This window comes from Mus pahari, chromosome 9, assembly GCF_900095145.1.
Source record: "Mus pahari chromosome 9, PAHARI_EIJ_v1.1, whole genome shotgun sequence".
NCBI classification, from domain to species: Eukaryota; Metazoa; Chordata; class Mammalia; order Rodentia; family Muridae; genus Mus; species Mus pahari.
The window spans coordinates 26,873,806-26,899,867 of NC_034598.1; the positions used below are offsets into that span (position 1 = coordinate 26,873,806).

At 48.9% G+C, this 26,062-nt stretch overlaps 1 protein-coding gene across 1 annotated transcript in view; it reads left to right on the forward strand.

Annotated features, from left to right (window-relative positions):
- The first annotated feature begins 9,081 nt into the window (after positions 1-9,081).
- Lrrc20 (leucine rich repeat containing 20) overlaps positions 9,082-26,062 on the forward strand; it is a 109,018-nt gene continuing 92,037 nt past the window's right edge. The window contains exons 1-2 of the mRNA XM_021205145.2: positions 9,082-9,156; positions 15,853-16,001. Of these exons, the coding sequence (XP_021060804.1) occupies positions 15,920-16,001 (82 nt within the window). The 5' untranslated portion in view covers positions 9,082-9,156; positions 15,853-15,919. The remainder of the gene's footprint in view (positions 9,157-15,852; positions 16,002-26,062) is intronic.

Here is a 26,062-nt window from a genome sequence, read left to right on the forward strand (position 1 = left end):
TGTAGCCCTGGCTGTCCTGGAACTCACTCTGTAGACCAGGCTGGCCTCAAACTCAGAAATCTGCCTGCCTCTGCCTCCCAAGTGCTGGGATTAAAGGAGCGTGCCACCACTGCCCGGCCGGAATAACTTATTCTTAAGTACCCAGTTGGTGCCCGCTCCCTGCAGTCCGACCTTCATGTTCAGTGCTAAACCAAACCTACCCACGTGGAGCTCCCAGCTGGCTGCGGAACCCACCTGCCTTGGTGACAACTCCTTATATCTATGTCTCCTGGATGGTTCTGGACCAGGCCATTTATCTATAGTGTCGGTGACTGGCCATGTATGTTGGGTTGTTATCATCCTCTCTTCCATCTTTCCACTTCTCTTGGAATCTATGAGAAGCCCCGTGGATGTGCTGGAGAAATGGCTCATCACTGAAGAGTACTTGTTATTCACATCGAAGACCCAGGTTTGATTCTCAACACCCCAGGACAGTCACTACTGTTAGTCTCAAAGGATCTAGTGCCCACTTCTGGCTCTGGTCGGTACTGCATGCACATTTCAAGCCGACAAAAAGCCTAGTATGCCTTTCTCGTCCACCCTGCTCTCCCACGACTTCTTCCCGTTAGTCTGATAACCATGCTGTTCTGGGGCCTTTGCACATGCCTCTCTCTTTGCTTGGTTGTTCCTTTGTGGCAAACAAACATCAAGGTGAACTTCAAGATCCCGCCTCCCGATGACACACCCTTAGTGGGCGGGACCTCAGACTTTCTACTACATACAGCAAAATAAGGTTTTCCTATGGTCAGTCTGTCCTCTGCTTATTGAGGTGCATAGATGTTTCCTTTAGATCTTCCCTAGAAAAATCATCTCACGGGCGGGCGTGGTGGCGCACGCCTTTAATCCCAGCACTCGGGAGGCAGAGGCAGGCAGATTTCTGAGTTTGAGGTCAGCCTGGTCTACCAAGTGAGTTCCAGGACAGCCAGGGCTATACAGAGAAACCCTGTCTCGAAAATCAAAACAACAACAACAACAACAACAACAAAACTGTGTTCAGTCCCTGCCTCCCTGGTCTCTAACGCAAGATGGTAGCTGCTAATAGAATAGAGTCGCTGCACTTGTAGCAGTGGTGGCCTTACCTCCCGCCTGGCGTAGGACATCACTTGGCTGTTCTATATGCCAGACTGCAGAAAACAGGTTGCCCTTCTCACTGCAGGACACCCCCGCCCCACCCCACCCCCCAAAAGGGGCAACGACTGAGTGTTCACACAAAGAACACCCCATCTGGTCTGCGTTTGGAGTCATTTCTGATGCTTTAACACTAGAGGGCGCTCTGAACAAGTTTGCCTGAATTGGGCTATAGACTTTCTGCTGTGGACTTTGTGCCCCCATAAATTAAGGGAGCTTGGCAGGGAGGGATTGGGAGTTTCAGACAAACAGTTACTCTGAGTCGCTCATGATCCTGCACGTCACCTGGATAAATTTATTCAGCCACCAAGTTTGAGCTATGAGAATATTCCTTTGCTCTGTACCTTCCTCATTTAGGGGTAAGTGGATCTTTTTGTCTGTTTGTGTCTCTGTCTCTGTGTCCGTCTCTCCTTCCCTCCCTCTGATTTCCCCCGCCAAATTTCTTTAAATCACCACGTTTGATCTGTCAGAATATTTCTTTGGTCTGTACCTTCCTCATTTAGAGATAAATAGATCTCCCTCTCCTCCTCCTCCTCCTCCTCCTCCTCCTCCTCCTCCTCCTCCTCCTNTCTCTCTCTCTCTCTCTCTCTCTCTCTCTCTCTCTCTCTCTCCCTCTCTCTCTGACAAGATCTCATGCAGCCCAGTCTAGCTTCTAACGCACTCTGTAGCTGAGATTGACCTTTAACTCCTCATCCTCCTGCCTCTGTCCCCTCACTGCTAGGATTGCAGGGGCACCCTCTATGGGTGTGCCTATCTTTTGTTTGCTTGTCTGTCAGTCTGTCTGTTTTTGAGACAGGGTCTTACTGTAGTAGCACAGATTGCCCTGGACGCTCACAGTCCTACATCAGTGTCTCCAGCACTGGAATTTTAGGTGTGAGCTGCCAAACCCTGATGAACAAATGTTTTGTTTTTGTTTTTGTTCTTGTTTGTATGTCTTCTTTTGTTATTAGTATTTCCTCAGAAAAATCATGAAACAAGTTTAGTGGGACAGCACTTTGCAGCGTCTCTCCACACATCTGCAGTGTGTACGAGGCTCTGAGATTGATGGAGGTATGCGTGGCCAGAACCAAGTAGCAAGGCGCTTGGCACTGTGTGTCCTATAGCCATAAAGAAGTTTGATTTGACCAACACCCAGAATGAGCTTGGGAGCCACCCTTCCGCAGTTGGACCTCTGTGCAGAAATAACTGGAGGGTAACTGCCTTGGGTCAAACCTGGCACCATGGCTAAGATCAGTACCACAAGTGACAGCTCATGCTGGCGAGGATGTGAATCAAGGGGAACACTCCTCCATTGCTGGTGGGAGTGTAAACCTGTCAAGCCACTATAGAAATCAATCTGGCCATTTCTCAGAAAATTGGAATTGATCTACCTCAAGACCCAGCTATACCACTCCTGGGCATATACCCAAAGGATGCTTTACCATTCTGCAAGGACACTTGCTCAACTATGTTTATAGCAGCTTTATTTGTAATAGCCAGAAGCTGGAAACAACCCAGAGGTCCCTCATCCGAAGAATTGATAAAGAGCTGTTAAAACCAATGACATCATGAAATTTGCCAGAAATAAAATCCGTTGGGCTAAGTGTGGGGAGGGGACTGGACAGGGTTGAGGTGTGGATGGGAGCTAGAGGGGTCAGGTGGACGGACAGAGGGAGAGAGGACCGCGAGAGACAAGACGAGGGCACTTTAAAACCCTATCTCTGAGAAGCGCAGGGAAACTGGTTTACAACATTCCCTGGTTTGATGACCCTACACAAAGGATCTGAGCCTGCATGTGTGACTCAGGCCCACCGCTGGGTGGCGCTAATACAGCCAAATTAGGAAGGCGGTCCGCTGTGAGAGAGAAATGAATGCTTTTTCATGGTCTGGGTTTTTGTTTTGTTTTGTTTTGTACAAGTGAATCTTAACTTTTGGTGATTTTTTTTGAGACGGGATTCTCCCCCAGAATGTCTTCCTCCCTCATTTACTTTCTCCCTGGCTCCATTATGGGGCTGGGATGAACCCAGGTCTTCACACAGTAGGCTAGGCGGATGCTGTACCACTGCGCTCCCTAACACTATTTTTAGAGACAGGGTCTTGCTAAATTGTTCAAGCTGGTCTTGAACTTTTGATTATCGTATCTCAGCTTCCTGAGTAGCCGAATTACAAGCCTGTATCATTCATTAGGTCTGGCTCCCTCCCCACTTTCTTTTCTTTTTCTTTTCCTTTTCAACGTTGTTTCTCAGGCTGGCTTCATGATGTTGTGTGTGTACATGTGTGCGCATGTGTAGGTGAGAGGCTAACATTGGATATGTTCAATTCTTCTCCATCTTTTTTCTTACTGTTCTTTTCCGAGACAGGGTTTCACTGTGCAGCCCTGGCTGTCCTGGAACTCATTTTGTAGACCAGGCTGGCCTCGAACTCAGAAATCCACCTGCCTCTGCCTCCCAAGTGCTGGGATTAAAGGTATCCCCACCTCCACCTGACTTTCATCTTTTTTTTTTTTTCTAACAGGGCAACAGCCTTCTCGGTGAACCTAATCAGGCTCCAAGAGTTCTACTCTCTCTCAGTCTTTGTGTGTGTGTGTGTGTGTGTGTATGTGTACAGCATCTTGGTATGCAGTCCTGTGTAGTCTGCAATTCACAAAGATTCTCCTGCCTCAGCTTTTCCAAGTGCAGGGATTAAAGTTGAGTGCCACCATGCTGATCTTGGACACATTCTATATTTCAGTACTTATTTTTTACTTTGGCATATTTGCACGCAGACAGTGAAATACCTTGGGAATGGAACCCAAGTCTACACAGATGTTCCTGAAAAAAAAAAAAAGTCTGTCAACTTCACCATCGTCGTGACTGTTGTTATTTTGTGCACCTTCTCTTAGAGAATGTGACTCTCCCATGAGAGCAGGTGTGGAAATTTTCACTTGTGGGGTCATGTTGGTGCTCAGAAAGTTCTGGAATGTGCCTCACTTCAGACTTTGAATATTCAGATTGAAGGCAGACTGCTTGTGTACCTTCCCTACATACAGAAAACCCCTATATGTAACCCCTATAACAAATTCACGCACACTACGTGCATATTTCCTTTTAACTTTTGATTTTGAGATGGGGGTCTAGTTGAGGGGGTCTCTGCAGGTGATCACGGAGGGCGGGGAAGTGAACTTCAGACAGAACGAACACTCCGCTCAGAATGACTTCATCAAGCTGGATCAAGACAAGACGTCAGGATGTCCAATCCCAGGGATTTATTTCCAACAAATGTAAACACAGTATAATTTAGAAAAAAGTTTCCTGGTATAATACAATCCCTGGCACAGGAGAAAGCCTAGTTATATTGAAACGCCACTCAGGCAGCGTACATACCATTTCTTTTAAGATGGGTTCTGGAGATAGGTGACCTGTACTAGATTAAGGACCTAAGGAAATGTCTAGCCTGGTCTTAGTCATAGAGATATCGTGGAGGTCATTTGGATTATTGGCTACCTCTGGTCCTACTTGAAGGAGCTTGGGGAAGCCCCTGGCTATACAGATAATGTAAGGATCATTTAGACTATTTGGTATCTCTGGTACTGGTTGTGGGAGCTTGGGGAGCCCTTGTCAGTAAGGGTCCTTTAAATTACCAGCCACTTCCAGCCCTGGTGGTAGGAGCTTGATATGGCCTGGCACAACAGATGACCAGGATATTAAACATTTCCAATTCCCAGCTTTCTGGATGGAAGGACCTGCCTTTCTCACTGGAAAGACAACTCCACATGCTTTCTGTTCCTGGTTTCTCTGGAGATTTGTGGGCGTAAGGACCTTCCTGCTATGCTACCAGCATCTAGGTCTGCTGGCCAGTCTGTTCTTTTGTTTGTTTGTTTTTTCTTTTCTTTTCTTTTCTTTTTTTTTTTTTTTTTTAAGACAGGGTTTTTCTGTGCAGTCCTGACTGTCCTGGAACTCACTCTGTAGACCAGGCTGGCCTCGAACTCAGAAATCTGCCTGCCTCTGCCTCCCAAGTGCTAGGATTAAAGGTGTGCACCACCATGCCCAGCTCCAGTTCTTGAACTCATAGGCTCGGCTATATCAGATACCCTGAATAGCTAGGACAATACGAAGACACTGCCATGCCCAGATGTTTATTCTCTCGAGGCTCTGGGATCTGGAAGTCAGAAAGGAACTTGACAGGATCCAAGGCCTGAGATGCTGTTCTTGACTCTTGCTGGCTTCTGGTCCACCAATTATCCCAGCATTCCTTGACTCGCACGAGCATCTCTCCATTTCTATATCCATCATCATGCAGTGTGCTGTGCGTACCTCTCCTCCCCTTCTAGGCCACCTGTCACACTCCAATGTGACCTTGTCTACACTAATGATACCTAGAATGACCCTATCTTTACCAAGGACATGTTCAATAGTATTGCAGATAAGGAGTTGTTTTTTTTTTTATTTTTGTAATGGTCTTATATAGCCCAGGCTGGTTTGAACCAACTAGATAGCAGAGGATGATCTTGAACTTCTGATCTTCCTGCCTCCCCCTTCTGTGTGCTGAGATGTTAGGCATACATTGGCATGCGTGGTTTTTGAAGTGCTGGGGACCAAACCCAAGGCTTCCTGCAGGCTCAAGCACTCTTATCAACTAAGCTATACTTCCAGCTCCAAGAATTAGAACTAACATACAGGCTGTTCTATAGTATGACACAAACCCTAAAGCCCTAAGGAATGTGCTGGGCTGGCTGCCTACGCTGAATTCAATGGTCAGTCTCCAGAGCTTCCCCTAGTTAATGAGTGTGTGTTTGTTAGAGGGTAAGAGAGTCTCATCTTGTCTTCCCCCATCCTCTGTAATGGGTGTGTGGGGTGTCAGGCAGCTATGTAGTCATTAGCAGGCCTGGAAGACACTGGGACTGCAGGCCTCCCTTGAAAGAAGAAGTATCAGCTCAGTCTCCTCAAGACCAAGTTCTCTTCACAAAGCAGATTTCTTTGCCCCTGAGTGACAGAGGACAGGGAATAAAAGACAATTCAGGAGATAGGGGATGAGGAAGAAGGGGAAGGGAGTGAGGGAGAAGGAGGGGGGGGTGTTTGTCCCCTGGGGACAAAGGACTGCCTTTGGATAGAGAGGAGACAGATGTGGAACATAGGAAAATGATGGTTTATAAAGGTACAAGGGGAAACTCCGTTAGGATGAGGTGTTTAATTTTAATTGGGCATGTTAATCAGGTGATCCAAAAGGGGCTTTTGATGGCTGGACTTCAACATTTTGATAGCTGGACCTTGGTTGTCAATCTCAGGAGGTAGAAGTGGCCAAATAAGGGAACAGACCTTTGTGGCCAGCTTTAGGAATGTAATCTAACAGTTTTTTAGCAAGGCAGAAGTGTAGAATCTCTTGTAAGCATCACCTGTCAATAAAAGCCAATGGCCAATGAGCTGAAGCAGGAACTAGGGGGTGGGACACTGGCAAGAAGAGAGAGAAGATTCTGGGAAAGAGGTGAGAGAATAAAAAGAGATGCAGGGAGAGATTCAAGAGAGCCACAGAGAAATGGATGTAAGCCAGCAGGTAGATGACCTCAGGAAGACACTGAGAGAAGCTCTGAGGAAGACGCTAAGGACTAAGGGCTGGGCTTGAAAGAGAGGTAACTAATCAAATGGTAGCCATAGTCTAGTTTAAATGGATTAAATAAGAGCTAGCCCTGGAACAGCCAACGCATTTAATAATAAATAGTCTCAGAGTCATCACGTTGGGAGCCAGGCCTGGGAAAGGAAAAATAGTCAAAAATTATTTTAACACAGAGAGAATGGAAGAGAAAGGCAAAACCTGCCAGACCCATGCTTGCCACTCTCCAGCTGTCCAGAGTCCCTTCATCTTTAAGGCTCAACAACTTGGAAAAGCAAGGACTGAAACAGCAGCCTTCTATCGGCTGCTGAGAGGCATGAGACCTGAGCCGTTTGGCCCTGAGAGGTGTGACAAGCTGAACTGTTTGGAAAGTTATTAATAGACATAGGTCCTGGGATCCTAAGCCTTAGAAGACTCCTGTGAACCATGAGGCTTGCTGACAAAGTCTAGCGCACATAGGAGTGAGCCAGAGGTTCTGCCTCAAACACTGTGGAAGGTGAGGACCACAGCCGAAGCTGTTCTTTGATTTCTACTTACATATGCATGTGTCTGTACTCACAGATGAACACCACACACACACACACACACACACACACACACACACACGGACACGGACACGGACACGGACACGGACACGGACACGGACACACGGGCACGCATACACTTTTTTAAAAAAGTCAATTCAAAGAGGTCTGTCAGGAACCTCAACAGGACAAACTCACTAGGGAAAATGTTACCTGTTCTAGAAATAGGCCACTCCAGAAACAGCAGAAAGCCTGCCTAAAATGTAGCCAGCTGAGTGGTCCTTGCTCCCACTGTTTACCCTATTGTCATATGAGTGTCCTCTGCTTTGTTAGGCAATAAGCCATCTTTAAGCAATGTGTCTTGTCTCCTTTCACAGAGATCTCAAGAATGGAGAAGCAGAAAGGACTCTGAGAGTCCAGGTCATTATATCCCTAATCGGGAGGTGTTGGGTTATGTGGAGTTTATTGCTTAGTCTGGTGGAGAGGGGCCTAGAGAACCTGGTCAGTTTCAGGGACTTCCTGAAGCTAATTTGAATTTGTTTACCCTCGTCTTTTTAACAGGATGCAGTGTTTTTAGAAACTGTTACACAACAGGAGATCTGTGAAGTGGCTACATTTTAGAAGCTGTGGTCCTGGTGTCTAGTCTGGGCACCATGAATACAAATTACTGAAAAGAACAGCATCTTTTGCTAGTCTGATTAGAACTTTAGCGACACAAAAGGGTTGAAATGTTGCAGGTCCAGAGCCAGACTATTTTGTGGCATCTGTATGTCCTTTAACAACTACTGATTGCTCTGCTCTCTATTTGGCCTAACGTCTTTGAAATTTAGAGTGCGAGAACAGATCCCTAGTTTCCAATCAACCAAAGGGCTAAGAATGCCCTCAGACTAGCATCTAGGGCCTATAGCTGAGATCTTTTCTTCCTTTGCTGTAGTCTGTTTACCTGGTATCCTCATCAATGTAATTGAAAAGTGCCTTCTTTTATGTTTTTCTTTGTTCTTCATCAAGAGGCTGGAGAGACAGCTAGACCGTTCCTTTGCATAGGACCAGGGTTATCCAAGTATGTACAGGGTGGCTCATAGCTGTCTGCAACTCAATCCCAGGAGATTTGACCCCTCTTCTGGCCTCTGAGGACACCAGACACACGGGTGGTGCACAAATACATATGTGGGCAAACATGCATAAAATAAATCTTTAAAACACACACACACACACACACACACACACACACAAATTTGCAACTTTATCAAACTGTTACCATGTTAGAACATGGGATAACCTGGATCTGTGTTCCTGGGCTAGGGCCACTCCTATTTGGCTTCTGGATAAGCCATCTCTGATCTCCTTTGAGGCGAGAGTTGTGTTTTTGCGTCGCAGCAGCGCTGGACTCCACAGTCCCTTCATCAGTTCTCACAGTGACCCGTGAAGCAGGTAGACTTTAATTCCATGTTTACTCTGCTCTGGAGAGATGAAGTTACAGTGCGGCCTCAATTAGCGTTTCTTTGCGTTTTCCAAAGTTCCCCGATCTACTGAACTCGGGCTCATCCGTAGAATTAAAATCAAACCAAACCAAAACAAAACCCAGACTGGAGAAGCATCCTATACAAGATGCAGGAGCCCGCCCCTAGCGCTCTGGCTTTGCCGACTCCACACAAAGCGGTTCCTCCCTTGGTTCCTGAGCGGGCAGGAGGAGCTGCGCGCTGATTGGTGCGCGCGGGCGGAGCTCTGGCCCCTCCCCGCCCTGGGTCGTATCCTGGTGTCACTATTGGCTGAGCGGCCGTGCGCGCTGAGCTCCCTGCCCCTTTGGCTCCGCCCCTCGGGCTCAGAACTTGCACCGGGTGCCGGCGGTCGCCGCGGGAGCGTGAGTGCTGGGCGCAGGGCTCTAGGACGCATTGTCGCCGTAAGTGCTGCCTCCAGCGGCCCACAGGCTTCGCGCCGCGCTGAATAACGGTGGTCAGAGGCCGAGCGTGGCAGGGACAGAAGGGAAAGCACTGGGCTTGGTCGTGTCCCTTCCCCTCCCCCAGCACACCTGGTAGCACCGAGTCATGGCTCGGGCGGTGCCCAGGGGTCATGGACTATCGCTTGCGGTAGTGGGAGGCTCGTGGTTAGAGCTCCCAGACAGCCCGGCTTCCGTCTCCCCAGTGAGACGCCCGTGCCCACCGGGAGAGGCAGCTGCGCATGTCACTTGGGAGTGTGCCTCTCCGCCCCTGGCAGCGTGGGACGCCCCCGGCCTCTGCGATCACCACCGTCCCCCTCCGCTTGCTCCATTTGTCCCAGTTCCTGTCTGCCAGGCCAGAGCGAGGCTGGAGACGAGCAGCCACTGGCTATGGGAATGGGGTCCAGGGATCCTGTCCTTGGCCACTGTGTACTGTCGGTACAGTCTAAGGATGCTCACGCGGGGCTCCCCAACTCTAAAGCTGAGCTGCGAAACCAGGCGCCAACGCGTCCAGCTCATTGCCCCAGCGGGCTCTTTCCCTTGGGTGAGAAAGTGGGTCAACTCTGCTCTGGTCTCAGGTGGACCTTTGGGACTGTTGGGGCGCGATTAGCATTGTGCCCCTTACCTCGCCACATCAGCTCTTGGCTTTGGCAGGGTCCCGAAGTCTGTGTGGAGCCAGCGGTGGGGCAGCTCGTGCGCATGGCTGCGGAGGCTCCGGTTGCTCCGCAGAGCGGCTGCCAGGCTCTAAAGTTCCCAGTTGACCACAACAGTAACTAAATATAGGACCAGCTGGTGCGGCCGGAGTGTCGCAGTGGCTCCTTTGCAGAGAGAGATCTTAGGGCTGCAGATAACGAAGTTGAGTTCTGACCCTTAAAGACTGGGCCATTGCCACAGTCAAGGTTTAAATACCCCAGCCCCAAGTTTGGAATTTAGGCGAGACCAGTTTCAGATCTGTCAGAGAAATTATACAGTGCTCACAACCATAGCTTCCTCAAAGCAGAATAGCACACTCACCTTCAATTTATTGTATGCAAACTTCCTGTCTGTCCTTGTTTGATGACCTATTGGTTGGTCCTGGCTTAATGTAGGAAGCCCTTAATGGCTTTCAGAGTCTTTCCTTAGAAGTGATTTATCCTCAGTTAATTTTTTATTAACAGTTTCATTGAGGAAGGTGATGTTTCCGTCTCACAACCGGGGCTGCCCCACAACATTGAGAACTTCCCAGAATTCTACTTGGATTAGTTAGGCTAATCAGGAAGGCCTCCAGAGATCTGGAATAGACCGCAGGCCTTCTCTGTGGCTTGTCTTTATCTACCTGTTGCTGGCACCCTATGGTCCCTTCTTCTGGGGGGGGGGGTCATGCCACAGGCCTCACCCCCAGGCTGTGCAGGCATATAACTGGTTCATTTTGTCTCCCAGCGGGAAGCCTGTATCATCAGGCATGTCCAACCTGTGGGCCTGGTTTGTCCTAGGAGAGCTATGAGTGCCGCTTAATAGACATGCAATTTAAAAATGCTGTGTTGCAGTATCAGCAAGTGGGGTCACTTCTAGTCCTCTCTCTCTCTCTCTCTCTCTCTCTCTCTCTCTCTCTCTCTCTCTCTCTCTTTATTGTCCAGCATGGCTTTTATAGATGGTGACCAGAAGATTTCAAATTTAAACATATCCTGGGGTCGTGTTACAAACTGGTGGCAGTAGGGCACAGGTGAGCTATCTTGTCCTGTAGCTCAGGCTGATTTGGGACTTGGGGTCCTCCTGTTTCAGTTTCCCCTGTGCTGGGGTTATAGATATTTGCCACCATGTCCAGTTTCCTTGAAAATTTCTGAGTCTCCCCTACCCAGATAGGGAGGGTGGGATAGGTGGCACTGGTTGTACTGGAGCAGCTCGGGCCCATGTGGGCCCACAGCTCCTGTTTCTCCCTTACTCTCTGCCACCACCATCCTTATGTGGACAGATGGACTGGATTCCTGCTTCTAGGAGCCTAGAACCTAGACCTGCAGGGCCGGCCTGAGATCTGTGGATTGTTCTGGTTGCAGAGGGGTGCCCAGGGCCTTGATTGTCCAAAGAGTGCTGATGTATGGGCAGCTTGTGAATGGACTCAGATGGTTTATGTGGATGTGGGGGCAGCCCACAGCCCTGTCTCTTGTTTGACATGGACAATTGTCTGTTCCTCTTTTACAACATACAAAAGAAAAAGAGAATGCCTTGTGTCCCATCTCATCCTCCCCCCCCCCCCACCAGTGCTGGGATTAAATGCAGGGCCATGAGAACACTCTCATTACATTGCTCTTGAAGTCATTTCTGTAGTCTGGACAGGTCTTGAACTTACGATTCTCTTGCTTCAGGATGACAGGCCTGTGCCACCAGGCCCAGCAAGAACAGCTCATGCTTTCCTCCTCAGCCTTTCTCTCCCAGCTTCTATTAGATATTAAGTAAGTCCCTGTAGGTTAATTGACTGGTTAGATCCCGAACAGGCTCAGCCTTTGGAGCCGAAGGAGCCACCAAATACAGTTGGACAGTTTCCTCTATGGCCTGCGGTGGGGGTCAGGAGCCCACTCCAGCCCCTCAAGTTTGTTCTCCCTCAGCTCTGGAGCCCTGCCACCCTCTCTGGTCCCTGTACGGAGTGCCCGGTTTCTCTGGAGAGGCAGAAGGAGATGGAATAGCAGAAAAAGCCCCTGGTTAAGGAATGGGGGAGTTGTGGGGAGGGGCTCTGTTTCCATCCAACTGGTTGGTCTGCCTTCTTGGCTGTGCAGTTTCTTCAGTTTGTGAAGGACTTACGGTAGATCCCCTGAGGGGCCAGTGAGATGGTTCCCTGGGTAAAAGCCAGTGGTGAGCTGAGTTTGATCCAAGAATCTACAGTAGAGAGAACACACTCTGCAAAGTTGTCCTCTTACCTTCAAATGTGCCTTACAGTACACTCATGCCTGTATTCATGAATGCACACGTGCACACACATGTACACACATATACATGCATGCATTCTCTTTCTCTCTCTCTCATCTCTCTCTCTCTCTCATCTCTCTCTCTCTCTCTCTCTCTCTCTCTCTCTCTCTCTCACACACACACACACACACACACACACACACACATCTGTGCCTGTATTCAGGCTCCCGAACATGCATACACATACATGTACACATGCACATACGCGTACTAATAAGTAAAATTAAAAAAAGAAAGACAAATGAGGCACTAATTCAGGCCTGGGGGTTTGGGCTAAGAGGGTGCATATTTTGGGTGGTGGGGTCCCATTTGCCATGCCCCCCCTCACTAGCCCACGTTTTGTACACTATTTAGGCATGTGAATTTAGGATCCTTTTCAAGTTGGACTCATAGACATGTTGAAACTTGGACTTGCATTAGATTTGAAACCCCAGTGGTGTGTGTTGGAGAAGCATCGAGTGGATGCGCTCACAGCCAGTGGGGGAGGGGTGGGGCGGGGCAGGGTGGGGCTAGAAAGATTTTTATTTTCTTTTGTTTGTTTTTGAGACAGGGTCTCTATAGTATGTAGCTCTGGCTGTCCTGAAATTCACTGTGTGGTTCAGAGCAAGCCGGCCTCGAACTCCCCAGGCCTGGCGTTTAAGTGTGTGCCACCATGCTCAGCTAGGCAGAGGCATTTTGAAGCCCACAAACAACCCAAGTGACTTGTGCTTAGTCACTAAGTATCCTTGAAGCTCAGAGGGAGGAGGGACTGCCAAGGCGAGGTAGGAGAGGTAGGACTGCCAAGGCGAGGCCAAGGCGAGGTGGGAGCGATCAGAGGCCACGTCCTGGGAGTGGAGAGATGGGATCCTTACTCATTCCTCAAGGGTGAGTTCTCACACGGTGTTTGTTCAGAGTCCTGTGGTCATCCGTGAAAGACTCATCGCTGGTGTCACGCCTGCACGTGCCACACGCTCCTGTACCCTCTCGGCTGGCTTTTGCTGAGGGTTTATGAGTTCTCGACTCCGAGTGAGGCAGGCTCGGCTCACGTCCGTGGCATGGTCATGCATACTCACCGAGAGAGATGCTACTAGGCTCAGTGTGGTGAGACCTCCTCCGGCCCCGCCCAGCTACACGGTGGTAGAGTTGGATTTCTGGCCCGTTCCCCATCGCCAGTGTGTCAGTCTCCCAGTGGGACACACACATGCTGAGCACCTTTGGCCTCCTGGGCTTGACCTTACCTGCCCTGTTTAGCCAGTTCTGAACACTGTCCCCACACCTCTTCTTTCTGTCCCTACTCTTTTGCCTCTGGTCCCTGACTCTGGTCAGGGTAGATTTGCTGACACTCTCTTAGTGGCTACTGAGTTCAGGACTGGGGACAGGGCCAGGAGAGACAGAGGAGAGAAGAGAGACTTTGGTGGTGCCTGTGAGTTCCTTCTTTTGTGTGGTACTGCTAGTGGTGACTTAGGTGAGTTTAAGAGGCAAACCCCAGGGGCTGGTGAGATGGCTCAGCAGGTAAGAGCAATGACTGCTCTTCTGGAGGTCCAGAGTTCAAATCCCAGCAACCACATGGTGGCTCACAACCATCCATAATGAGATCTGACTCCCTCTTCTGGAGTGTCTAAAGACAGCTAGCTACAGTGTACTTAATTATAATTGATAAATAAATCTTAAAAAAATAAAAAAAAAAGAGGCAAACACCAGAACCACCAAGTGTGGAGTGACCCAGACCTGATTGTGGCCCTTGTTTGTGCCTTGGTTTCTTTTTCTGTAAATAACAGGGTCTTGGTTACTTTGTGTCTTTTTCATTTCCTTATTGACACACCAGAAGAGAGCATTGGATCCCATTACAGATGGTTGTGAGCCACCATGTGGTTGCTGGGAATTGAACTCAGGACCTCTGGAAGAACAGTCATTGCTCTTAACCACTGAGCCATCTCTCCAGTCCGACCTTGAAATTCTAATCTCAAACTTTATAATACTGGGATATCAGGCTCATCTCACCATGTCTGGTTTATCCTGTGCTAGGAATCGAACCCAGGGCTTTTGAGGATGCTTGGTAAGCATTTTACCAACTAAGCTACATCCCCAGCCTTTTTTCCCATTTTTAAAAAATGTATATGGTGTTTTGCCTGCATGTACATATATCTGTGTACCACATGCATGTCTGGCACCTGGTGCCTTCAGAAGCCAAAAGAGTATGCTTGTGAGCTACCATGCAGGCACTGGGAATTGGACTCTGGTCTTGTAGAAGAGCAGCCAGTGCTCCTAAGTGCCGAGCTATCTCCCCACCCCCAGCCCCACCCCTTCTTTAAGCATCTTCTCCCCAGTGATCCATTTTCCCTTCAGTCTTAGGGTTTTACTGTTGCGGACAAAACACCAGGACTGAAAAGCAAATTAGGGAGGAAAAGGGTTTATTTGACTTAACTTCCAGATCATTGGGAGAAGTCAGGGCAGGAACTAAAGCAGGGCTGGAACCTGGAGGCAGGAGCTGATGCAGAGGCCATGGAGGGGTGCTGCTTACTGGCTTGCTTCCCTGACTTCCTCAGCTAGCTTTCTCTCTGTCTCTCTGTCTCTCTTAAAAGTTTATTTATTTATTTTATGTATATGGGTACACTGTACCTGTACTGATTGTACTGATGATTGTGAACCATCACGTGGTTGCTGGGAATGAAGGTTGCTCAGTCCGGTTGGCCCTGCTCACTCTGGCCTAAAGATTTTTTAATTTATTATTATATCTGAGTACACTGTAGCTGTCTTCAGACACACCAGAAGAGGGCATCGGATCCCATTACAGATGGTTGTGAGCCACCATGTGGTTGCTGGCATTTGAACTCAGGACCTCTGGAAGAGCAGTTGGTGCTCTTAACCACTGAGCCATCTCTCCAGCTCCCTCAGCCTGCTTTCTTTTTGTTTTTTTTTTTTTGACTCAGCCTGCTTTCTTAAAGAACCCAGAACCACCAGCCCAGAGGTGGTACTACCCACCCTGGGCTGGGCTTTCTCACTAATTGAGAAAATGCCTTATAGCTGGATCTCATGGAGGTTTTCCTCGACTGAGGCTCTAATGTGTGTTAAGTTGACATACAAGACCATCCAGTACATCTTCTCATTTCCAGCCCTCTTCTTTGCTTGCAGATAAACTCGGAAGCAAGCAGAGGGTGAGGTAACTAAGCTTTCCTCTCATCTGGCATCCAGGTAGGGTCTTCCCAGAGACCACCCACCCGCAGGCTCCAAGGTCCATTTGCCTTGACACCTTGTTTCCTGCTGGTAGATGGGTGGGGTCAGCAGGCTAGCTGGCCCCATTGTGTTGATTGAGCCCTGGCTAGGAGGCCCCAGAATAGACAGGTGTCTTTCCCCAGTAGTGGACCTGGCTTCTTCCCCACACCTTGCCCCACCTGTTGAGTCACAGGCCATTTGAGCCCTCACGCCTGCCTGGCCACTGGTTTAAGTTCTGTGTATGGTGAGGTCACATGTATATGGTGAGGTCACTTGGGTTGATCCTCTCAGGAAAGTGGTAAAGCCGGCTGCCCTCCCCCTCTGGGTGGCAGAGCAGAATAGCCCCTGCACAGGCTAAGCTGGGTGTAGCCTGGGCTCAGGAGGAGGAAGAAGAGGAGGAGCAGAGGGAGGTGATGAAAGGTCTAGGGATGTCCTTATAGCTTCTTGACGGCCTGGGTCCCTAGGGAGGAGAATATTGTTCACGGGACCCTGGCAGGTGGGAGCTTCATGGTCCCGTGTCTTCCCCAGGCACAGACAGCCCCCCTTGTGAGTCGCAGACCGGCCTGGAGGCTGGGAGCCGAACACCCACGTCTGCATGCTGAGGAAGATGGGGGAGGCCGTGGCCAGAGTTGCGAGGAAGGTCAACGAGACTGTGGAAAGCGGCTCAGATACTCTGGGTAAGTGAGGCCTGGCTCTTCTATTCTGTGGCTGCTTTGTGAACTCAAGAGATGGCTCAGAAAGAGATGAAGGGGACATAAGTGTGTGGCCAGGAGGACAAATGCGCCATGGAACTTTTGTACAATTGGGATGGCTGTGGTAGTGTGTGTCTCAGCTTACATTTTGGTCTTTGGTGTTTGTTTGTTTCAATTTGTGTTGTTTGTTTGTTTGTTTGTTTTTTCGAGACAGGGTTTCTCTGTATAGCCTTGGCTGTCCTGGAACTCACTCTGTAGACCAGGCTGGCCTCGAACTCAGAGATCCAACTGCTTCTGCCTCCCATGTGCTGGGATTAAACCTGTGCGCCACCACTGCCCAGCCTAGACTTTGTTCTTGTTTTGGGTCCTAGTCAGAGAAATTGGGAGAGTGCTGAGCTGTGGATCCTCCCTGCTTGGACAACTTCAGTGACCTCTGTGTGTGTGTGTGTGTGTGTGTGTGTGTGTTCCCTTGAACTGCCTCAGAACATCAATCTGGACACGCATGAGTCACCCCATGTTGGGTGCCTCTTGAGATGGACTAGCCTGTGTGGGCTTTGGAGTTCACCCAGCTGGAAGGCACCTTCACGCGCCACTGTTGTGACATGCATCAAAAAAAAAAAAAATTGAATCGATCATAGCGTTTTAGCCATTTACTTACAGTGAGACGCCAAGCATTTCAGCAAGCTGTCTGTCTAGTTGAGTTCTGTAGATGTGAATGACAGGGGGGCCAGGGGGGCCAAACAATTATCTCTGTGCATGTATGTCTTTGGGTGTGCCTATGTGAATGTGAATAATTTGTGTTTGAATAGTGCTCGTGTGTTCTGTATATACACGAGTGTGTATGTGCATGTGTGTGCGTGTGTGTGCGTGTGTGTGCGTGTGTGTGTGTGTGTGTGTGTGTGTGTGCCTATGTGCATGTGTATGAATTCACAGGAATATCAGTGCCACTGAAGAGACCCAGGCATGCTGGCACCTTATGGGAACCCAGATGGCTAGAGCACACCCTTGCCTTGGGGATGGCGGTGCCTACGGCTGAGGTGGACTTGGGCTGTGGGGAGGGATTTTCCAGGCATGTGGGGGTTTGTGTGCACGTTTGTGTGTTTTTGAAACAAGGAAGCGTTTTTATTATTTATTTATTTAGGGTTTTTTTGAGACAGGGTTTCTCTGTGTAGTCCTGGCTGTCCTGGAACTCACTTTGTAGACCAGGCTGGCCTCGAACTCAGAAATCTGCCTGTCTCTGCCTCCCGAGTGCTAGGATTAAAGGCGTGCGCCACCACTGCCCGGCTGAGGAAGTGTTTTGATAGTGTTTATCGTTGGAGCAGAGACCCGGCTGTGAGCCTCCCTTCAGGTGTGTCTGGAATGCAAACTCCAAGTCAGAGCCTGACAGGGACTAGAGAGGCAGTCAGCCTTCCCATAGGCTTCGTCACTGCCTCTTCCAGGAAGCCCTCAGTTTTACCCCATCCCTCCCTCCCTCCCTCCCTCCTCTGTAGTTACCCATTAGAGGGTAGGAACACCATGGCCCTTTTTCCACCAAGTATCTGGCTGTAGTGGAGTGCTCTGCTATAGGAACCAGACTGGCCTTGACTCACAGCACTGTGTGTGCCTGTCTCTACCCCCTGAGAGCTGGTGTTAAAGGCGTGTGGCACCATGTGCAGTCGACTGTGTGGTCTTCTGCGCCTGCCCTCTGAACCTAGCATGGCATTAGGCACCATGCCGGTACGTGGAGGGTTTGCAGAGCTGGGCCAGCGGATGACAGGCTGTCAGGAAGTGGAAAGGTTTCTGCTGGTTTTGGAGGGAGCCTTGGGCACAGCCGTGAACTGTGGGCCTCCGTAGAATTCTGGAGTCACCCCCAGTTTACAAGACTCAGCTTGGCTTTGGACTATTGGGTCCTGGGTGTGAATCCCCACTCTGACACCTACCAGCTTGGCATCTTAGCAGGTCACCTACCCTAAGGTGGGGACGGTGATTGTGTCCTGATGTCAGGGTGGTTAGGGACAATTACATCTGTCACCTGTTTGAGATGCAGGAAGCTACACAATCGGCAGCTATTATTTTTAGTTTTTTCTCACACACCCCGAGGTGGAGGTGGAAGCTAAGTCCTCAGTGGCACAAACGCACCTCCACAGGTGCCAGTCATCCGGGTGACACGGGTCCACCTCATATTCCCTCTGAGAGGACCAGTCCAGTACAAGTTGGCAAGGTCTCTCTAAGGTGTCAGGGCTAGAGGGACCCGGGCAGCTCCTTCTCATCCAGAACTGGATGTGTGGGACACAGTAGTCTGTGAGAGTGCTTCCCCCAGGGGAGAGCCACAGAGGGAGAACTGAACTCTGACCCCGGATGCTTCTAGGTGGAGGTAGCCTCTGTGAAAGAAGGGACTGGATGGAGCTGACCAGGGAGAGAGTCCCCTGCTGAGTTACAATTATCACCTCAGCCTTCAGGAGGTGCCACTGAGGGGTGATTCCCTCCCCAACACCATGTTATGAAATCTGGAACTCCAAAGACCAGCATGTGTCCAGTGGTCAGGGGCAGAGGTCAGCGAGCGAGCGTGAGTGGGGTCTGTCTGGGTAATATGTGGGGGATGGTTACAGGTAGAACATGGCGTACCAACTTCTGCACCAGCTAGGGTCCATGCCCACTGAGGGGCCCAAGGCAGGCTTCCAGCCATCCTGCCAGACCCCTGCAGTGCCTGGGATTGGAGCCTGTGCTTGGGCACCGGAGCTGAGGCCCTCTCTGTGCAACACAGCCTTGGAGTAAGGTGATGGCTGGTGATGGCCAGGATTCTGAGGGCAGCAGAGCGCCAGTCAGTGTGGGAGAGCCTGCGGCCATGAAGGCCCTGCCGAAGCCGGAGGCTTTCCTGTGGTCTTTAAAGTCACGGTTGGATTGTCCGTGCCTTATCATCTCTTTAGTGACCATAGAAGCAAAATGGATCTGGGCTTTAAGAAGTGTCCATATATTGAGCACCTACTATGTATCACCTGTCTGGAAAACCAAAACCAAAAACACAAGGTCTGGTTAAATGGCTCAGTGTAAAAAGATGCTGGCCTCCAGTCCAAGGATCCAAGCTTAATCCTTAGAACCTACATGGCAGGAACGAACCAGGTCCTATAGATTATCCTCAGACCTGACATTTGGGTTGGGTGTATACACACACACACACACACACACACACACACACACACATATATATATATATATATATATATATATTTTTTTTTTTTTTCATTCAAGACTCTGGTCTGGAAGGGAAGCTGAGCTCTGTGGTTTTTGCAGAAATCCACAGCAGGACTTGAACTTGAACTCGAAGTACTCCTGCATCGGGCTCTGAAGCCGCCCCCAGGCCTGACTTCATTCTGATGTTTTGATGCTTGCTGTCCATCAGTTTTCTGGGCCAGGCTGTTCTCAGATGCAAGCCTGTTGTGCACGGATGCTGGATTGCCGTGGCTGTCCTGGGTGGGCTCTGTGCAGTTTTAGACGCTGACCTAAGCAGCAGAGCTTTGGCACTCTGTCCTCTCAGGGGTTGCCTTGGCCCCTGTCAAATATCTGGATAACCGGCTTCTGTTTCTTTCTCTGCCTTAAGGCTTTCTGGGCTTTAGGGAAAATGACCACAGAAACCCGAGGTGTGAACAAGCCTTTCAGGGCTGTGGCGCACGCCCTTTAATCCCAGTACTCCAGAGGCAGAGCCAGGCAGATGGCAGGTCTCTTGAGTTTGAGGCTACAGAGTGAGTTCCAGGACAGCCAGGGCTACTCAGAGAAACCCTGTCTCGAATAACCAACCAACCAACCAACCAACCAACCAACCAACCAACCAAATAAATAAATAAATAAATAAATAAATAAATAAATAAATAAATACAAAGGTTAGACTTGGGATAGGTCAGCTGCTGAAGCATCTATCTGCTCTCAGACCACAAAGCGCTATGGCGTCGCGTGTCTCCAATCTCATTGCTGGTGGGGCTCAATGCAAGCACAATCACATCATGTCACCTGGCATTCATTTCGGATGTGAGATTTGTTATAGATCTGGAGCTAGGCTATCCGATTCAGTTCAAATGACGGTGAGTAGGTCCAAGTTGAGTCTGCAGAAGCAAGGTGGATGCCGGGTTTGGTGATGCACACTTTTAATCTCAGCGCTAGGGAGGCCAAGGCAGGTGGAGCTCTGTGAGCTGGTGTCTAGCCTGGTCTGCAGAGCCGGCTCAGGCTAGCCAGGGATATATTGTCTCCAAATAAAAATAATGTTGAAAAGTGGTTGAGGTAGACATTCCAAGATAGTCCTCTGGCCACACACACACACACACACATTAGCTTTCCCCCTAGCTTCACCTTTTGCTGAAGGTCACATACTTTTAAAAACCCCAGCTCTCTCTGCAGGGACACAGCCTCAGCTCAGTACCTCGCTAGGCTTGGAGCACCGTCTCCCTGACCACCGTTCTGCCTCCCCAGCCTCTGCTCACCAGGTACTTGTGTGAGCACTTTGCCAATCCTGACTCACTTAACTGCCTTGAGAACTTCGTGATGTTAAAATCCTGTTGTAAAGATGACAAAGCAGACTTGAGTGTTTTTAAAGGGCGGTCTGTTTCCTTTGTGAGACCGCTTTTTGCTTTTCTTTTCTTTCTTTCTTTCTTTTTATTTATTTATTTATTTATTTTGTGCCAGGGTGTCACATGTAACCCAAACTTACTCCATCAAACACGCTGACCCCTCCCCCAAACTCATTCTGTAGCTTAGGCTAGACCTCGCTGGATGGCCCAAGCTGGCGTTGAGCTTATGGTGACCTTCCGACCTCAGCCTTTCAGACACTGGGAATCCAAGCATGAATCCCATCACGCTGTGGGAATTTTACAGACCTGGAGCTAGGCACAGTGTGTGGGTGACTTGCTGTTGATCCGGGTGAGTGGAGGTCAAACCGCAGCTCATCCAGCCCTGTGTGGTTCAGAGCCTCACATGATAAACACCCTGATGCCCTGTGAGGGGGCAGGAGCTGAGTGGCTGGAGTCTGCCTTAGCCTGGCTCCTCTTATGTCTCAGAAACACCACCTTGAGCCCACCTTTTCCTTTGCTTTCATTCCTTTGCAAGGAATCACTATGTAGTCTTTTAAAAAAAAAAAAAGAAAAGCCGGGCTGGAGAGATGACTCAGTGGTTAAGAGCACTGATTGCTCTTCCCAGAGGTCCTGAGTTCAAATCCCAGCAACTACATGGTGGCTCCCAACCATCTGTAATGGAGTCTGGTGCCCTCTTCTGGTGTGTCTGAGAAAGCAACAGTGGTGTTCTCATATTCATAAAATAAATGAATAAATCCTTAAAAAAAAAAAAAAAAAAGCCGGTCCTGGTGGCGCAGGCCTTTAATCCCAGCACTCGGGAGGCAGAGGCAGGCNGATTTCTGAGTTCGAGGCCAGCCTGGTCTACCAAGTGAGTTCCAGGACAGCCAGGGCTATACAGAGAAACCCTGTCTCGAAAAACCAAAAAAAAAACAAAAAACAAAAAACAAAAACTCTATGTATAAGTGCTCTATCTGCATGTACATCTGCATCCCAGAAGAGGGCACCAGATCGCATTACAGATGGTAGTGAGCCATCAATTGGTTGCTGTGGCTTGAACTCAGGACCTCTGGAAGAACAGACTTTTTTTTTTTTTTTTTTAAGATTTATTTATTTATTTAATGTATGTGAGTACACTGTAGCTGTATAGATGGTTATGGGTATTGGATTTAGGACCTCTGTTCGCTCTGGTCAACCCCACTTGCTCCAATTGGCCCGTTCACTCTGGTGGGCCTCTCATTCAGGTCCAAAGACTTATTTATTATAAATAAGTACACTGTAGCTGTCTTCAGATGCACCAGAAGAGGGAGTCAGATCTGATTACGGATGGTTGTGAGCCACCGTATGATTGCTAGGATTTGAACTCAGGACCTTCAGAAGAGCAGTCAGTGCTGTTACCTGCCAAGCCATCGGTCCAGCCCAGACTTAACCGCTGAGCTATCTTTCCAGCCCCTCACTATGTAGTCCTAACTAGCCTGGAACTTGCTCCATAAACCAGGCCTACCTTGAACTTGCAGAGATCCTCTTGCCGTCTGCCTCTGCCTCCCAAAGTGCACCACCAAATATGGTGATATTTGGCTTATAGTTTTAATTATGTGTACTTGTGTTTGCACACAAATGCAGATGTCCTCAAAAGCCAGAAGAGAGCATTGGGTCCTTTATAGCTAGAGTTATAGACAATTATTTTCTGAAAGAACAGCAAGTGCTCTTTAAAAACTTTTTTATTGATTTTTTTTTTTTTTTTTTTTTTTTTCAGTTTCACATCAGGCACTCTAGTCCTGCTCATCTCCCCGTCCCTTCAGGTTTGTTTTTTGTCCTTGTAACCTCTCCCCTCCCCGTCCAAATAAAAAACACACAGACAGACAAACAAAGCTAAGCATGGAAAACATCTCTTCATGGACGCTGCAGTGTGTCACAGTGTGTCCCACAGTACCTCCCTCGGTCCGCACATTTTCACTTGCAAATGTGCTAATGTTAATTGTAATGAATCATTAGTCTGAAGTAAGAGATCTGGGTTCTGTGACACCATCAAAATTGGACCCTTACCTGGCTTCCCTCCAGTTAACTCTGTTGCCCTGTGTCATGGAGATCCCAAAGCTTTGGGTCAGGACTGGCCCGTGCACGCATCCCAGCCATTCAAAGATGATACAGATTTTAGGATGGGGCCAACTCAGAGCCCAAGATCTGGGCCTAAGTGGCAGCTGAGCCGGTTGGCACTGGCACTCCCTTATTCACACCACCAGGGTGAACACCCAACACTGCTCAGGCTAGCCCACCTGATGCTGCCATCTGCGGGAGGCAGGGTAGCTCTCACGCCCTGGGGGCTGGCTCACGGGCACCCCTGTCTCCAGAGCCTGGTCCATCCACTGTGCTGTCCACTCAAGGCGCAGGGCCCAGTCTCCCAAGTGCTGCAGCCTGGGAGGGGCTGAGCCAGCTCTCTTGACTACCTCAGGTGGCAAGGGGGAAAGATGAGAGAGCACCGTCACCCCCCACCCCCTTGACCCCTTGCCACCTCATGGTAAAGGTATGGCAGAACCAGCTTTCTTTTCTTACACCTCTGGGGTTAGCTCAACCACAACCCCACCATCAGGACCAGTTTGGTGCAGGGACTGCTCTCCCGAGAGCTGCAGCCCATAGAAGGTGGGGCTGGCTCTCCAGAGCGCTGCAGCCAGTGAGGGGTGCAGCCTATTTTTCAGAGCTCCCTGGACATCTACATGGTCCCTTGGCAGCCGCCCCAACTAGGGATGTCCCTTGTTCTTTAGTGGTAAGCCATGGGCATTTAGTGTAAGCCATGGGCATTGACCCCGACCCCTGCTGCAGCATGGCCTGGGACCTTACTATGGCCTCATGTGGCAGGGCTCAGAACAGGCTAATCCTCTCTACCCTTGTTTCTCCAGTTCTCTCTCTTCATAATGCTCAAACTGCCTCCCTTCTTTTTCTCTCCCATTCTGTCTGCCACATCTTCACACATGTGCTGGTTCCTGTTGCAGCCTGGCCGGCCCCTGGGTGACATCCTGTGGCAAGCTTGTGTCTATGGCCCACCTGTGCAGTGCACTGGAGGGCAGGTCTGTGGGTGGCATGGTGGACCGCAGGTGTCTCGTCTGTCTGTCTTCCTCCTCCTGGGCTGCACTGCATGGATGTAGTAGGTGGGGGGTCTGTGTGTCTGTGGCCTGCTTGTGCTATGGAGCAGAGAACAGGCCTGTGTGTTTCCCTGCAGAACTTGGTGGCATGGCAGAACACAGGTCCTATCTGGCTTCCTCCTCTGGCACTCAACTGCCTGGATTTGATTTGATTTGATTTTTATGAGTCCTAGGCATAAAACAGCTTTGGCCACCAAGCTGGGCATTAACTAGCATGAAGAAAGGACTGCCACTGCTCTGCCCCTGACTGATATAAGAACAATGCCACCACGACCATCAAGATGCTTGTTTGCCTATTGCCAAGGGCCAGCAAGTGCTCTCGGCCACTGAGCCATCCTTCCAGCCCCCTTCCTTAGCACTTTGAAGTTTTGTTTTGTGACAGTTTCATCAGGCTGTCTAGCCTGGTCCTGAACTTGTAACCAACCCTACTGCTTTAGCCTCCCCCAAGGCAGGGACTCCAAGCAGGGCCAACCTACGCCTAGCAGAGCCGAACTGCCTTTCCTCAGCAGCCTGTGTGACATGCATCCTGGCTTGCGAGAATCTGTCCCTAGCCTCTTTCTCCCCCGAGTAAGGTTAGGGGTGTGGATGTAGCTCCATGTGGGCTGGAGGACCTGTGGGTGATTTCTAGGTTTCCCACATCATTAATGAGCCCACTGATGCTGATGTGAAGGGTTTAATGGGTTAGTGCCCTAAACAGTTGCTGGACTTGCTAGTGGTGAGGGAAGATTGACTCTGCAGGGGTGAGCACAGGGGTGAGGGAGGTTTGACTCCGCAGGGGTGAGCACAGGGGTAAGGGAGGTTTGACTGACTATGCAGGGGTGAGCACAGGGGTGAGGGAGGTTTGACTGACTACGCAGGGGTGAGGTGGTTTGACTGTGGAACGGCCCTTTTCAAGCCAGATCTCCTCAGCCCTAGGTATGGTTTTCAGTTCAGGGGTGAGACACCTCTTGTTGCTTTATTTACAGTTCTGTCTAGATGACAAATGATGTTGAAAGTCTTTTCTTGTGCTTCTTCGCCACCTGTCCATCTCTGATGAAATCTGTGTTCCAAGCTCCCACCGTTACCCATTTTCAATAAGTGAGTTTTCTCTAAGTTTTGAAAATATGTCAATATTTTGTGTGTGTATGTGTGTGTGTGTGTGTGTATGTGTGTGTGTGTGTGTGTGTGTGTGTTGTATACAGATATATTTGATTTTTTTTCCCATTTTGAGGTAGTGCCTTTCTATGTAGCCCTGGTTATTCTGGAACGCACTGAGAGCTATTTGCTTCTGCCTTCTGAGTGCTAGGACTAAAAGCATGTGCCACCCTGCCCAGATCTAGAAATATACATTCTTTAAAAGTTACATTTGTTCTCTGTTGGGGCACATGTATGCTGTAGTGATTATATCGAGGTCAGAGAACAGCTTCTCTCCTTCCCCCAGGGGTGAATTTAGTTCATCAGGCTTGGTGGCAAGGGCCTTTATCTGCTGAGCCATCTTGCTGGTGCCTCAGCCTCCTGAGTGCTGGGGTCCTATGTGTTCTCTATCATCCGGTCAGATGTGTTTTGCTAGCTCAGTTTCTGAGCTCTGACTTGTCTTTCTGCCTTCTAACCGTGTCTTTTTTTTTTTTTTTTAAAGGATAAAAGATGTTTCTCAATTGAAAAAAAAACATTGAACAGGATACATAACAGATATCATAGAAATAAAAGATCATAACAGTACTATAAATTATATATGATGCTATGTCAATAAATTATAAAATCTAGTAGATGTTACATTTTATAAATTTCAAATATGAAGTAATAAAAATCTGAACTGACTGAAAAACAGACATTGGATTGATAATTATAACTTTCTATTATAAAAAAGTACAGGAGTTGGTGGGTTCATTACTGAGTCGTTCCAAATATTTAAGAGTTAACCCTATCATCTTGAAAATCATTTAAAATGTAATAAAAGAGAATATTTGAAACCTATAATTCAAAGTTCAGGTTCACATGCTTCTAAAGCTATATAATAATACCTAAAGGATATCCTCTACTGAACAGTCCTTAAAGTTCCATTGAAAAGCTGTTAGTATATCTTAGGGAAGAAAGGATATAGCTCAATATAAATAGCAAAAGCAATATGCTATTTTAACAGAATAAAAGACAAACATCCTGCCTTCTACTCCTCTTGGGTGAATTTGCTTCCTTTAGTTCTAGGGTTTCTAGATGTTCTGTCAGGTTGCTAGTATATGCTCTCTCTAGTTTCTTTTTGGAGGCACTCAGGGCTATGCGTTTTCATCTTAGGACAGCCTTCATTGTGTCCCATAAGTTTGGGTATGTTGTGGCTTCATTTTCATTAAACTCTAAAAAGTCTTTAATTTCTTTCTTTATTTCATCCTTGACCAAG